Source organism: Eulemur rufifrons, chromosome 18 (assembly GCF_041146395.1).
Source record: "Eulemur rufifrons isolate Redbay chromosome 18, OSU_ERuf_1, whole genome shotgun sequence".
Classification (NCBI taxonomy): domain Eukaryota; kingdom Metazoa; phylum Chordata; class Mammalia; order Primates; family Lemuridae; genus Eulemur; species Eulemur rufifrons.
In genome coordinates, this window is record NC_091000.1 from 46,856,920 (window position 1) to 46,872,975 (window position 16,056).

General features: G+C 42.8%; 1 protein-coding gene across 1 annotated transcript; it reads right to left on the reverse strand.

Moving 5' to 3' along the window:
* Positions 1-4,413: 4,413 nt before the first annotated feature.
* Positions 4,414-10,606, reverse strand: LOC138398860 (zinc finger protein with KRAB and SCAN domains 4-like). Its single transcript, XM_069493309.1, is given in 7 exon segments — positions 4,414-5,316; positions 6,304-6,427; positions 6,730-6,812; positions 8,008-8,155; positions 10,205-10,240; positions 10,242-10,435; positions 10,438-10,606. Coding segments are annotated over 7 exon segments (1,596 nt in total). The 3' UTR covers positions 4,414-4,474.
* Positions 10,607-16,056: the final 5,450 nt, after the last annotated feature.

The following is a 16,056-nucleotide window of genomic DNA, read 5'->3' on the forward strand; positions in this document are numbered from 1 at the left end:
ATGGGGGTCCATTTTGTTAATCTTTATTTACCTAGGAAATTATTCATTTCATCAAGATTTTCAAGTTTATTTGCCAAGAATATGCAGTTATCTTACAACTTTTTAAGCAGCTTTATTAAGGGAAATTGAAATGTAATGAGCTGCACCAGAGTGTACAACTTGAGAGAAGTTTTAACAGGTACACCTGTGAAACAGTCACCACAATCAATATAGTATCACCAAAAGAGTTTCATTATGTTACTTGGTAATTCCTCCCACCCTTACCTGTAAGGGTGGAGCATTAGAGAGCCTTCTTTCCTTAAAGTAACTGAGGTTGGGATATAGAGCAGGGTGAAATTAGGGGGCACAGAAAGATCAGTTCCACACCAGTAGCACGTATTTGCACTTTCATTTTTAAGTGGTCTCTACTTAATCTCAACAAACAAACTTTTAAGAACAACTAAGGTAACTGGGTTCAATCCTACCTTAAGTGACTTAACTGCCAAACATTCATCAGCAGGTAGCATATGCTGTTGGATCCTGGAGAATCTGTTCATATCCTATAACCTAGCCAATGCTGTGTAGCTACAACAGTTAGGGAAGACTCTAACTCCTCCCCTCTTGCCTACCACTTAGGCATAACATGTGCTTCCAGACCCTGGGAATTCTTGTCACATATCCTATCTGGTCCTGTGTAGCCACATCTGTCTTTCTTCTGAAAGGGCATTGCAACCTTATCAGCCCCACGTTTGGCACTAAATTTTCCAAGGAAAGGCCAGCATACGGTCATGCATCACTTAACGACAGGGATACTCTCTGAGAAATGTGTCATTAGGTGACCTCATCATTGTGCGAACATCATAGTGTACTTACACAAACCCAGATGGTATAGCCAGCAATATGGTATAGCCTATTGCTCCTAGGCTACAAACCCGTGCAGCATGATACTGTACTGAATACTATTAATGATTGTAACACAATGATAAATATTTGTAGATCTAAACACAGAAAATGTATGGTAAAAATATGATATTATAATCCTATGAGACCACCGCTGTGTATATGCCATCTGTCGTTGACCGAAATAACATTAAACTATTTGATCAGAAAAGAAACAAACCCTTTCTGGATTGAAACAGTTTTAAAAAAATAAAGTTTTTAAATTTATATAGACAGCAAAAGCAGGAGTACAAAATGTGCCAGGCTTTTCCCCACAGGATGGCACCAAAAGAGGCCATGTGACTGCAACACATATGGTAGAACATCCCATCGCTGAAGAGCTGATGTCGTGCTGCAGATGACAGTTTTGTAGCTTGTAGCTTATACCTTAAATGAGGAGAGGTAGAAAGTCTCATTCCTCATCAGAGGAAACTACCTCATAACAGCCTCCATGGTAGGTAGGGAGGTGAGTGGGAAAAGGCCTTGGAGCACCTCCTGATGAAACCCTCCTTGCACTCATGTTCTAGGTGGATTACAGGACTTAGATCAGCTGGTGTTAAATCCTGGCCTATGTGGCACATATGAAGACATGCAAGTTGCCAGGCAGCCATGATGCAGTCATTCCCCTGAAGAAAGAACTATTAAGTTGACAAAATGAGGACAGAAATGGATAAAATACCTTGGAAGACAGAAGAGAGTTTAGTTCTTAAGACTTCAAGGGCAGAGATGTTATCTAGTTCATTTTTGATTCCTTAGCACCTGACCTAACACGGGTTTGCTGAATGAATAAATGGTTGTAAATGCATAATTTGTTTAGAAATAAGGGAAGACTTATTTCTGGAAATAGGAATGTGAACACTTTGTTCTCTAGCAGTAAGTGCCAGAAAACTTTATTTTATGTTACAAATACAAAAGAACAACTAGAACCAGCCAATTCTCAGAATCACTCATTCAACAAGAACTCTGCTAGAAACTGAGGATACAATGGTGATGTAGTCATTTATCTCTTGTCTTTCAGCCTCATACCAGCCCTTCCCTATCCTGATCTGTAAGCAGGGTAGGGAGGCTACAAACTTCACTTCCCAGCGTCTTACTGTCAATTGGAAGAACTGATCCAAAGGTGGGAGAAGCACAGTTAAATGTTTTAATGCTTTAGTTAATACTTGAAACTATTGTATTGTGGTGGTTAATTTTATGTATCAACATTACTGAGCCATGAGGTGCCCAGATATTTGGTCAAATGTTATTCTGGGTGTGTTTGTGAGGGTGTTTGTGGATGAGATTAAAAATTAAATTATAGACTAGGTAAGGCAGATTGCCCTCCCTAATGTGGATGGCCCTCATCTGATCAGTTGAAGGCATGATGAGAACAAAAAGGCTGACCCTCCCTTAAAAGGTACTCACCCTGTCTAACAGATCTTAAGCTAGGACATTGGTCTTTTCTGGCCTTCAGACTCAAACTGAAACAATGGCTCTTCTTGGGTCTCGAGCCTGCCAGCTTTTGGACTGGAGTTCACACCATTGTCTTTCCTAGGTCTCTAGCTTGCAGAAAGCAGAACTTGGGACTTAGTCTCCATAATCATATGAACCAATTCCTTACAATAAATATACATATATTAACAGATGTAAATATATTACTATATACATACACATATACACACACATACACATTTACATATGCATTCTATTGGTTCTGTTTCTTTGGAGAGTCCTAATACATGTTCAGAAAGTTTGAAAATCATGCAATGCATTTTTATTGACTTAAGAATTCATTCAAAGTAACCATATGGTTCATTATACTGTAACACAAATGACCTACATTAGGATTTGTTAGATTTGTATCCCCTAGATCCCTGAAAACTTTGAAGTATCAAGCCTTGGAAAGTGGCATAAAAACAGGGACTTGGATAGATCTGTAAAGGATTTTGGATGACAACTCAATTCCTGATAAAATACATAGAAGAAGGGAGAATATATCACAATGGTGAAATCATTAATTGTGAAAGGTGACAAGAAAATCTTGCTGTATCCAAATTCCAGAGTCTTAGACTGATATTATAAATATGGAAGAAACTGTTGGTGCCAGAAACCAAGTGAGAAATCAGTAAATGCAATAATGAAAGCATATTTCTACAATAAGGAGAGGGAGAGACTAACAAAAGTTTGCAGGAAAGTAGTAATTCTGAAATAACTTTTGTAGAAACAACTCCACTTGATATATACATAACAAATACTAATGTATTGCTACGAAAAGTTTTCTCACTTGAATTCACAAAAATGAAATTTTGACTATCATGATGGATGGAAAAACTAAAAAAGATGGTCTACAAAGTGTGTTTAATGAAAAGTAGATAGCCTGAAGAGGTAAATTAATGGTTAAAGTTCTCATCATGAATACTTAAGGAACTGTTACCACACAGGTGATTTGAGAATCAATATATAAGAGCAAGACTGTTACACTGGTAATAGAGTTCTGAAACCATAAGTAATACTTGTTTTAGATATTTAGTGCAAATCCACTAACATGGAGAAAGTGTGAACTTAGCAGGGTAAGTTTTGATGCAGTTTACAGTGTGCATTGGGTGGTAGGCTAAGGGAAGATAGTGTCTATAGCTTTAGGGGCCCTTGGTTAGGCCCAAGAGAAGTAAAAGGCAAGAAGTGAGATGCTGAACATTAGAAAATTTATCATGTTATTCTGACTTGATAACTGACTTTTACACTGACTGAATAGGAAGGTTTTATCCTTTCTAAAAAGTAGCAAAATTAAAAATAGGGAAACAGTAACTAAAAAGAATTCCAGGGATGGCACACATTCACAATGATTTAATGATAGAAAAGATATTTAAGGCATTTGTACTAGAATTCTTAGTCTGCTAAAGAAATGTAGATTCTTTCTATCACAACCTCATCCTCACCTCTGCTCTGCCAATCTTGTGTACTTGGCAAAAAAATGCACTAGACTGATGCACAATCTAAGACCTCAGAGAATGACACAGCACAGATGGCCTTGGTGAGAAGTTCCTCAGAAATCTAGACGATATTGGATTTTCAGAACTATGAAGGTAATCTCACTGGTACATTTAATAAATGTTTATTAGCACCTGTGTACAAGGCACAGAGGGGGATGTAAGACTGTGAATCTGATCAACTGTGGAGGATTCATTATAGTCAAAAAGAATAGTCAGAGCAGCAGCCCCCGAACCACAACCATCTACCCAGTAGATGTCATAAAGTGCTGGTTGAGGGCAAGTAGCCAGTCTGGATGCCCACTGAATTCCAATGGATGAGAACAAACCATTTCAGGTATATGTCTCCTAGACAACTCTCCCACAGCCTCCTATCAAATAAGGTTTTGTTGCAATCATCTTCTACAATGTAGAAGATAAATCATCTCAGCCAGCCTCTATATTTTCTAACATCTGATGATGTATAGTGGCAAATAAAGCCTCAGCCTATAATTTCTATAGTCAGGGCTCCAGGGTGGCTTCAATTCAATGACACATGAGCACCAACTTTGGCATGTACAGCATGGGTCACTGTGATAGGATTTTTTTTCTCAACATGGCTTCTCTTGATGTTGAACAAGATATGAAATTCGGATGAAGCCTTTTCCATATGCGTCACACTGATAGGGTTTCTCACCAGTGTGGATTTTTTGATGTTCAATAAGGCTTCTATTCCAAGAGGAACTTCTCTCACACTCATTACATTTATAGGACACGGGAGCTTCGACATTTTCCCACTGGCTTTCCATACTACCCTGACTTTCCCAGGCCTCCCCACACTCAGGATTCTCAACACTTTTATTGCCGTGGATCCTCTGATGTCTCAGGAGATGTGAATTCCGCCTAAAGGCTTTGCCGCACATGTTGCACTGGTATGGCTTCTCCCCAGTGTGAATTTTATGATGTTCAAGGAGGCTGCAGCTCTGGCTGAAAGTCTTCCCACAGTCATCACACTCGTAGGGCTTCTCCCCAGTGTGGGTTCTCTGGTGTTTGATAAGGTTTGAGCTGTGACTGAAGACCTTGCCACATTCCTCACACTTATATGGCTTCTCACCAGCGTGGACTCTCTGATGAATGACAAGGGCAGAGCTCCCGATGAAGGTCTTCCCACAGTCTTCACATTCGTAGGGTTTCTCTCCAGTGTGAATTCGCAAGTGTTTTGTCAGGCCTGAACTCTGAGCAAAACTCTTTCCACATTCATGGCAATAATGCCGCCTCCCCCCTGTGGCATTTTTCTTCTTTCTTTGTAACCTGCCCTCCAGGTCACCAGCTTCTGCACATGTAGGAATCTAGGCAGTGTCTTCACCCAGGTGGCACGGTATCTGCCCAGGCTCTTTTTCTGGAAGCTCCTCAGCTGGAGGCAAGTCCCTGATCTTAGCCTGTATTTCACCACCTGAAACAACAAATGGCCGGCAACTGTCAGTTCTGCCCTGCCACAGGGGGAGAACTCTGTCATGAGGACCGTGGAGGCAAGAATCAGAGTCTACAGATGCCAAGGATGAGGATTTGTACAAGAAGAAGGATGGGAATAAAGGGGGAGAACGGGAGTGGTGGGAGGAGGGAGCCCTGAGAATGGGAATGGGGCCATTGGAAGGGTACAAACTGGGAATGGAGGGAGTGGAAGGAAGATGGTGAGGGCCCAGGACTGTGCTGGGGACCCATGTGGCAGCTCTAAGCTCTAAGAACAGTGAGGCAGGGCCATACACCTGGGATGAGATGCTGAAAGGGCTGAGCAGAAGGCGACAGTAAACAGGGCAAATAGAGGACTTCTGAAGCATTCTGCAAGAGACAGCAAAAGTAGAAACTCAGAAACTGGCCCCTGATCAATGATTTGAGCAGTTATCTCTAACCATGCCCCAGGCAGAGCCAGGGTCCCCAAAGAGAACTGGCTTCAGTGCTGGGGGTTCTGAGCTAGAGCCCCCACTGTGCTGCCAATGAGCTATGTGCCCTCAGACAAGCCAGGCAGTTCTCTGCACCCTCAGCTCTGAGGGCAGGGTCTGTAGTTGACGTCTAAGGTCACTTCTAGCTCCCACATTCTGACTCCATGGCCCATTTCCTGAAGAGGCCCCTCAGCTTTCCTCTGTCAGAGCCAGGAACAGGAGGGGACAGGAGGAAATCAACATTTACTGAGCATCTATTATGACCCAGACCTGTACTAGGGCTGTATCTGCTTCATCGCACTTAACCTGACCAGCACACCGGCAGGGCAGAGAAGCAAGCAAGGCCAGAAGGGGTAAGGAGCCGGTCAGGAACAGGCTTTCAGAAATGGTGATTCTGAATCCAAATATAATGGGGCTCAACAGCTCCTAACATCCCACAAGGTTCTAATACACAAATAATGCCAAGAAACCTTAAGAGAATTAGTGCCCGTCAGTCTTACCCAGGGAGGCCAGGCTGCCACAGTTCTCCTGCCTTTCACCTCTGTAGAGGTTCACCTGAGATGAACCCTGCTGTGTCCACTCAGGGGTAAGGGTCAAGGCCACATCTTCCATTTTCAGCAGCCCCTAAAATAATAGGTAATCCCATTGAGAGAGGGGCTGAACAAAGAGATGGAGTAGAGAAAATCTGGGAATCAGAGACAGCCCCCCAAGTTAGTAATAAAACAGGAAAAGCCTCTTAAGTGGGTACCTAAATGAAGTTAGGGATAAACAACTTTGGGATAGATGAGAAAATTAAAATCCCATCTGGGATTGTGTGGAGGATCTAGGATGGGAATAGAGGGGAGTCAGGGGTTGGGGGAAAAAGTCTTCACAGAAGTGCAACAGTATTGAATGGCACTGGGGGAAGGAGAGGGCCTCAAGCTCACCTGGGACCCTGGAGTAAGCTTGGCAGCTACCACTGTGTCTTCTCTGCAGCACCCTCCCTGAGCAAGTGCAGGAACCTGGAGAACTAAGAAGGAAAGAAGCTATGGATGAGATCTACCCTGGTGTGCAGCCTCCCTGCCTTGTGGAATCTCAGTTCAAAAACTGGATTAATAAATTCCTGCCAAACAAGTTTAGACAAGAGTGTGTTCCCTTCCAAAACATCTGATTCCTAATGTGCCAATCCTAGGGCCTAAAGACATCCGGTGTGCTCTGTATATACACAAAAACCACACAAAAAGGCAGGATGCTTGTTAGCAGTGGTGAAATGAAAGGGACATAAAAAGAAAACAAAAAAGCTTTTCATTTGAAGATCCCTTGAATTTTGCCGGGGAGGGGGAAAAACAGAATTTTTGTTAATATGCCCTTAGTAGCTATTAGGGTACTTTCTCCTTTGGTTTTGAAAAGCTAAGAGGAGTCAGACAAGGCTGGGCCTAACAAGACAGAACTAAGAGTCTGGTTGTATAGAACTTGTTCAGATTCAAGAGAGAGAAAAGTAAAGAACTTTGCGTTTCCTTATAGGAAGCAAACTTAAAAAGGGGCACAAAACAGGTGGTTCAGGCCAGAATCCCTGTTGAGAAATAAAGATTGCATGTTGGCTGCAGTATCCCAGTGTTGTGTGTCTTGAGAACTTGCATGCATGTTCAGGGCACATGAGAGGACACCTCAGAACATAGAGTCCATTTCCTATGGAGTGAATCTTATGTTATTTTAATAACAAATCTAGAATATAGAAGATTTTACCCTTTAATTTGCAGTAGTCCTACAATCTATGAGATAGTCTGGCTGGCTTTACAAATTCTGTTTATTTTCTTCATAGGACTAACATTATCTGAAATTATATTATAATATTAATGTGTTTATTTGCCATCTTGCCCTCTAGAACATAAGCTCCATTGGAGCAAGGACTGTCTCACTGACAGCTCTATCCTCAGTGCCAACACCACTGGCTACTACATTGGAGGCCTCCATAATTGTGTTAAATGAATGGAGAATCAATTCTTTCCAAACCCAAATTTTAGTAAAATTTTATTTACTATGTCCAGTCTTGGTTGGGACAGCTTTCTACCATTGTGTTTGCAATTTCTCCTTAGTCTCAGTCTTAAATTAGAGTCAATCTCTGATGAGCATATAAAGCAACTGTCAATTAATCTTTTAGGGGGTCCTTAAATGAAATTGGATGAAGTCTGTAGAATTTATACTGCTAAGAAGATAATACTCACCTCTGTCTTGTAAGGGCTGGGATCTCAGAGATTCATGCTTGAGCAGAGCCTTCATTGGCTGAAACTGGCTACTTTGTGACCCCTGAGCTGGTGTCAACACTGTCATCTCGCAACAGAGCAGTTCTTGCCCCTCATCACCACCTGAGACCTAGTAGTCATTTATCTTTATTTTCATTATTCATCAAACACTTCCATAGCACTATGTGTCTGGCACTATTTCCAAGAGCATTATAAATATTAACTCATTTAACACAAATAACAGCTACCTAAGGGAGATGCTATTATTATCCTCATTTTACTGATGGGAGAAATAAGACACAGCCAGTTTAAGCAGCTAATAAGTGGCAATGCTAGGATGAGAGCTCAGGCACAATGACTTCAGAGCCCACATTCTTAACCATTACCCTATGTTCTCTCATATATACATTTGTGCTTTTAATGATAACCCTTTGGAATGTGGTACTAAGTACTCAAAGAACACTAATACCTTTCCTTATCTGAAAAACGAGGATAATTTCTAGTTGATGGGGTTTGGGAGACCAGTAAATAAGATCACAGTATATGAAATCACCTAACACAGGACCTGGCACATGGTATGTCCCCATTAAATACAAGTTTCCTTCCAGACATACAGTTAAATTACAGTTTTCAAGTTACTTTCTTATACACAGCTCAAAATTTCCCACATCCTATATCAAAAATGAAGCTAAAAGACTTGCAATGACTTTCTGTTGTTACATGGCTTGAGGTCAATAGGTCCAAATCAAGAACCTTGGTTTCCTGCTCACCAGAAAGAAGGCTCTGGCCACATGTTCTCTGAGGGTATGTGGACAAGAACACAGGATGATGCAAGGAGAAACAGGGAAGATGGAGGTAAAAATCAGCCCATTTTCTTCTGGAGGTTAACCAGTGGTCCACGGACTCCCTCCCAAATGGTCCATGAACTTGGTAGGAAAAAACTACTCTTATTTTGACTAGCCCCTAAGAGACATTTAGCATTTCCTTCAGTTATGAATGGAAGCAACAAACCAAGGTGGCGTAAGCAGCACCCAGGACTCTGTCACCAATAGAAACTGCAGATGCTCATCACATTACAACCAGGCAAATATAGTCAAAGTCATTCATACTTATCACCATTTTGAAATTGTCAGTTATTAGCCCTGTTCCTAGGTCTTATTATTTAGTGCACTAATAAAAAAGCACATATATAACTTTAGAACAAGTTTGCTTAATACTTTGCTAACTGTATTCCAATAATTGAGTTATTTTGTAATCCTTTATATTTTTCTTTTTTTTTTAAGAAAGTCTCACTCCATTGCCCGGCCTAGAGTGCCGTGGCGTCAGCCTAGCTCACAGCAACCTCAAACTCCTGGGCTCAAGCAATCCTTCTGCCTCAGCCTCCCAAGTCGCTGGGACTACAGGCATGCACCACCATGTCTGGCTAATTTTTTCTATATATTTTTAGTTGTCCATATAATTTCTTTCTATTTTTTTAGTAGAGACGGGGTTTCACTCTTGCTCAGGCTGGTCTCGAACTCCTGAGCTCAAACGATCCTCCCGCCTCGGCCTGACAGAGTGCTAGGATTACAGGCGTGAGCCACCGCACCCGGCCTATTTTTCTTTATGTATTTAAAAATATTATTCTGGCCAGGCACAGTGGCTCACGCCTGTAATCCTAGCACTCTGGGAGGCCAAAGCGGCTGGATCGCTCGAGGTCAGGATTTTGAGACCAGCCTGAGCAAGAGCGAGACCCCCGTCTCTACTAAAAAATAGAAATTATCTGGCCAACAACAACTATATATATATATATATATATATATATATATGTGTGTGTGTGTGTGTGTGTATATAAAATTAGCCGGGCATGGTGGCGCATGCCTGTAGTCCCAGCTACTCGGGAGGCTGAGGCAGGAGGATCGCTTAAGCCCAGGAGTTTGAGGTTGCTGTGAGTTAGGCTGACGCCACAGCACTCACTCTAGCCTGGGCAACAAAGTGAGACTCTGTCTCAAAAAAAAAAAATAATAATAATAATAATAATTCTATGAGGGACTCCAAGGACTTCACCTTGCTGCCAAAGAGTACCAAAAAAAACAAAAATTGAGAACTCATGGATCTTAAAGGAATACCCTCACTTGGATCTTGAGATTTCAGGAAGAAACAGACCACAGCTCTCAGATACTAAACCTGTTCTTTCTACCTGCAGCGTCCGCTCATCCAGCTGCCTCTCCAAATTACTCCAACAGCACCACCACCTCCTCCCCGCTCTCTGGATGCTGCTCCAGCACCCAGCTCTGCAGGTTCCCCGGCAGGATGGTCAGGAACTGCTCCAGCACCAGCAGCTCCAGGATCTGCTCCTTGCTGTGCATCTCAGGCCTCAGCCACTGTCGGCAGAGCTCTCGGAGCCGGCTCAGCGTCTCGCGGGGGCCGGAGCCTCCAGGTATCGGAAGCCTCGGAAGCGCTGACGGGAACACTCCGAGCCCAGAGCGGGGCTGCCAGGCGAACTGGCTTCTTTCTTCTCCACCTTTATGACCAGAAGCCCCATCTGGTCCTCTGCAGATCGGGTGTCCAGGACTGTGCTTTCCCTTGATTCTCTAGCCATCCTGGGCCAAGGCAGCATACAGGTCTCCCTCTAACGGTGAGCTATATTTCTGCAGAAGATCCTGAAAGGTGGAATATCATTATTAACCAGTAAACTTGCAAGGGGTCCCCTCCTCTCACGCCCAGGAACCTGGGGACATCTCTGGGGAGCAGCTACAGAGATTTCTTCCCCATGTTTAAGTACCTCTGCAGCTTCATCCTCTACAACATCCCAAACCTGAATCCCACTGTGAGCTTACCAAAGGATGTTCTGGGGTGAGCCTGAACACCCCCAGACCATTCAAGTAATGGGGAGAGAAACTGAGACTGGTGAGGACCCAGGCCACTTCTTGGACCCTGCAGAAAGCCCCTCTCAGTGACTGGTCAGAGTTATACCTTTAATAAACAGGTGTGTGCTTGTCTAAATTCTAAGATGATCCCACCGATTTACTGCCCTAATCCCCAGGACTTTGAATATAATTAGATAGCATGGCCGGACTGATGTTAAGGAAATGAATTCTACAAACCACCTCAATGAGCTTGTAAGTAGACTCCTCCCCAGAGCCTCCAGATTAGAGCCCAGCCCTACCAGCACCTTAGCCTTGGCCTGGGAAGACCCTAAAGAGTGAACTCAGCTGAGCCTGCCTTGCCTTCTGACCTACAGAGCTGGAAATAAACAGGTTTTGTTTTAAGCTGATAAATTTGAGGTAAATTGTTATACAGCAATAGGAAACTGATAGAGTTGGCCCTCCATTTCTGTGGGTTCCTTATCCAGGGATTCAACCAACCAGGGATTGAAAATATTTGAAAACAAAAAATAACAATACAATAAAAAATATAGTAAACAACTATTTTTGAAAACATAGAATTTACATTGTATTAGGTTTTATAAGTAATCTAAAGATGATTTAAAGTATACGGGAGGATGTGCATAGTTTATATGCAAATACTGTACCATTTTACATAAGGGACTTGAGCATCCACAGATTTTGGTATCCTCAGGGGTCTTGGAACCAATCCCCCACAAAAACCAAGGTATGACTGCACCAGGTCTTATCTGCGGTCAAGGCACTACAGTAAGGAAAATAAAGAAAAGAAGGCAGACCTTTGGATCAAAAGAAATAGGACTGAAGTTTTAAACTCTGGATATCTGCTAATGAGACTTCCAATTCTCTCTGATGTGAGGCTTGCCCAAACAACTGGCATAATATTGACACTAAAATTTGGCTAAAGTAGGGTTCCTCCAGACTCCTCTGCATTTTGGCCTGGAGGACCTTCAGTTTTTTTCAGATACATCAAAAAAGCAGAAAACATCACCAAGCCCTTACCGTGGAGACAGTAGTGGCTTCCCCTGCTCCTTGCTACCGTCTCAATCTGCTGCTCTCTTTCCTCCCCTTCAAGGCCAAACTTCTTGAAAGAAAGCCCTCCACAGCCCAACTCTAGTCCTCACCTCCCACTAAGTTTTTAACACACTGTAGGCAGCAAATGCCAATGCCACTAAGATTGTGCTTGTAGAAGCAACCAGAGATGCTTCCTTCTGTTACCATTTTCTGTGTCTTCTTCTCAGGCAAGTAGGCTGATACTGCTGTCCACTTCCAGAAACTCATTTGTCCCTGATTCAGGGACCCCACGCTCCTTTCTGTTTCTTCCTGTTGCTTTCCTCCTCCCTGTTTCTTCCCAGCCCCCATCACAATCTGGTTAAATGCACAGACTCTCAAGCCAGATTTCCTGGGCTCATAATCCTGACATTACTACCTGCTAGTTGGGTGATCTTGGTAAATTATACATCTCTGTGCCTCACTTTCCTCACCTGTAATAGGGATAGTGATAGCAGATAGGGATGTTGTGAGCACTAAGGAAGTATGTATATAAAGTTCTTAGAACAGTGCCTGGTGTGTAGTAAGTACTATATAAATGTCGGCTAATAGTATAATTCACTGGTCTTTCTCCTTTTCAGAAAGAAGAGGTATTGGTGTTCTGTTCTCTACCTTTTCTTTTCTCTCTTCACATTCTTCCCCAGAACTATCTTTAATCACTTGCAAGATGTTAATTCCTATTTCTAGGCTGAAGACTCCTGATCCCTATCCTGAGCTGCCTCCTAGACAGTTCTACATGGAAATCTTGCAAACAAATCCAATCCAATATGCCCCAAACCAAGCTGATTTTCTTGCCTCCTAATCTACTCCTTCCCCAGTATGGCATCCTCTAGAAACAGCAGCAGCACCCACCAGGTTTCCTCAGAGTTATCTTTGACTTGCTCTCTCACTCAGGTACCACACTGGACCACCTGATCCAATCTATTCTACCCCTGGGATGTCTCTCAGATCTGTTCCCTTTTCTCTACTCTCCCTGCTATCACCCTGGTCCTGGCCCTCATGACTATCCCTAGCATATTAAGTGCTTTCAACCCTACCTGCTTCCTACCCTATCTTCCAGGCTGCTTCCAGAGAGCTCTTTCTAAAATACCTGGTCAAGTCATCCCCCTGCCTAAAACCACCAACGCTTCCATCTGGCTAAAACACCTATTTCTACTCATGCCCACTGTTGATCCTCTGTTCCCATGAATTGTTACCTAAACTGTGGGACTGTCACATATGGTCATACAGGTTGTGCACTGCTCAAAGTGCCCAGCCAAAGGGGCCAGTGGGAGCTCAGGTAGGGCTCACAAACTTGTGAGCTCCCCTCTGTGTCCACTCAACAAAGCCATCTGTTTTATAATGGGCACAATGTTTCCCTCAATTTGCAAAAGAGGTCAGAGCTGCCCTGTCAAGCTGTTTAGTATACTGTTAATACAGTATTTATATTCATGCTTCCACATCTCTGCAGTGTAAAAAGCACTTAAGCTCTGAAGCCGAACTTAACCACCTCCTCCTCTCTAGAGCCTTCTTCAACCCCTTTAGGCAGAATGAACTCTCTCCTCATTTCTTTTCTTCATTGCAAAATAAATAAGATAGCTCATGGAAGAGCACAATGAAAGAGCTCAATAAACTCCATATTAGAAAAAAACAGTATTTGTACATCTGTGTTCTTTATTAAAACTTTGTCTATCCTGCTGGACTGAGTTTCTTGAAAACAGCTCTGTCCTTAGCTTACACATTTTTGTATTCTCCAGGTCCTAGCACATAGTAAACACAAAATAAGTTCGTTGTTACTGTTTTTTTAAATGAAAGGATGAATGAATGCAGAAGCATTAGGTTGTCCTGTTAATATTAGGATGTTTAGCAGTACCGCTGTCCTCTACCCACTAGATGCCAGTAGCACTGCCCACCCCTAGTCATGATAATCAAAAAACATCTCCAGACATTGCTAACTTTTTACTCTGAGGACTTAAAACCACTGCTTTAAAGAGCAACAAATGTGGCTGGGTGCAGTGGCTCACGCCTGTAACCCTAGCACTCTGGGAGGCCAAGGCGGGTGGATCCCTTGAGGTCAGGAGTTCGAGACCAGCCTGAGCAAGAGCGAGACCCCCGTCTCTACTAAAAAAAAAGTAGAAAGAAATTATCTGGCCAACTAAAAATTAGCCGGGCATGGTGGCGCATGCCTGTAGTCCCAGCTACTCAGGAGGCTAAGGCAGTAGGATCGCTTAAGCCCAGGAGTCCTCAGGAGTTTGAGGTTGCCATGAGCTAGGCTGACGCCACAGCACTCACTCTAGCCCAGGCAACAAAGAGAGACTCTGTCTCAAAGGGGAAAAAAAAAAAAAAAAAAAAAGCAACAAATGTGAAGTTCTGAATTACAAAACCTGCTGATAAGTCTCAGTGCCATAAGCTTACAGGGAACTTAGGAGCCAGGGGAGGGAATCACCTGGCAAGTAAGTGGTAGTGGCAAAGGTTGTTTCAGGGAATAAAGGCAGGCATCACAGGGACTCCTAAGTTAACCAGAGTTGGACGCTAGACAGCAGACAGTTGGGCAGACAGGGGCTGGGGGTCTATGTCCCCTGCAGATATGCCTGGGGAGGCACACATGGTGTGCCATGACGAGTAAAGGAGGGATGCCCTGCCCCTTCCTCACTGTGGAGTCTCAGAAGCTAGAAGGCTGCAGAAATAAGTTACAAATGGGCATTCAGAGGCTGCTAAATGTGTCTTGCAGAAGAGCTGGCAATATGGGTAATCGATGCCAGAACGAGGCTGATATATTACTACATGTCTCAGTTAGAAAATGGGCACTAGACGGCCTGGATTCAAATCCCACCTCTGCCACTATTGGCTGTGTGACCTTGGACTGAGTTACTTATTAGTTACTGGGTGCCTCAGTTTCTCACAGGTTATTCCTTTTCTTGGAAGGTATTCCCAGAAGCCATGAAACCTGGGCTCTTCCCCAGATGAAGGGGAGACCTGAGATTCCTTTGAACTAGATGGGACTAGATTTTAAACCAGAAGTGACTGCAAAGTTATTTGACTGGGCTGAGATATCAGTAAGTCCCTCTTTACTCAGTGGAATGGAGAGGCTAGAAAATGTAAGGTTGGTAGAGGTTACAAAGGGAAAAACAATTCCAAACCTTTCTGAGTTTTTATTCCTCCGCCCAACTCTCTACAGTTCAAAGGATTCTAGGGAACAGATAGAATTTAGGAAACTGAGAAACCCCATCAATTATTACAAATGAAAAGTACCAGAAAATACTTCCTTCTAATGAGCTGCCACAAGAGATCTTGAGCACTGCTACATGAGCTAATATCACCAAAATAAGTGTGCCTAAATCTAATCAAGTCTTTAGATCCAAATACCAGTGTACAGGTGAAATACAGGAGAAAATTACACTAAAGGTTTTCAAACTTTGCTATACATTAGAATCACTGGGGAGCTTTTTAAAACATCCCAATATCTTGGCTGCAGCCAAAGTCAATTAAATCAGTCTCTTTGGGGTGGGACTCAGGCATCAATAACTTTTAACACTTTCTTGGTGATTCCAATCTGCAACTGAGTTTGACCACAGCCCGACCCAGAGTGGATTTGGAGCCTAAGTGGAGTGAAGGGGGTGTCCACAGGGTGCAGTGAAGGAGGCTATAGCAGGAAAACTAAACTGATGCATTACTAACATCTATTCCACGGACCCCATTCAGGCTTCATCACCTGTCCTATTTGGGCCCAACTGAACAGAATAAGAAGGCATGGGACTGGGAAATTGGCTGCAAACAGAAAGTCTGCAAATTAGTAAACAAATATATCAAATATGTAAATAGATATATTGAAGATAATAAAAGCAAGTTTTCTCATTATCAGAAAAAAGTTACAACTATGGAAAAGAGAAAGCTAGAATGAACCCTGTAATATTGGCTTGGAATGAAGGGTATTAGTATGAACTCGGTTTTAATATTTATAGTTATATATGTACACACGCACAAAATATACAAGTATATACATGTGCAATTCAAGCTAGGACTCTCCTGGACATTCAAAAACTGGCGGATCTCCAGCACTAAGCAAGACCCGAGATTTCTACTAACACCAGGGGTCCTAGGCTTTCTTCCCTGTTAA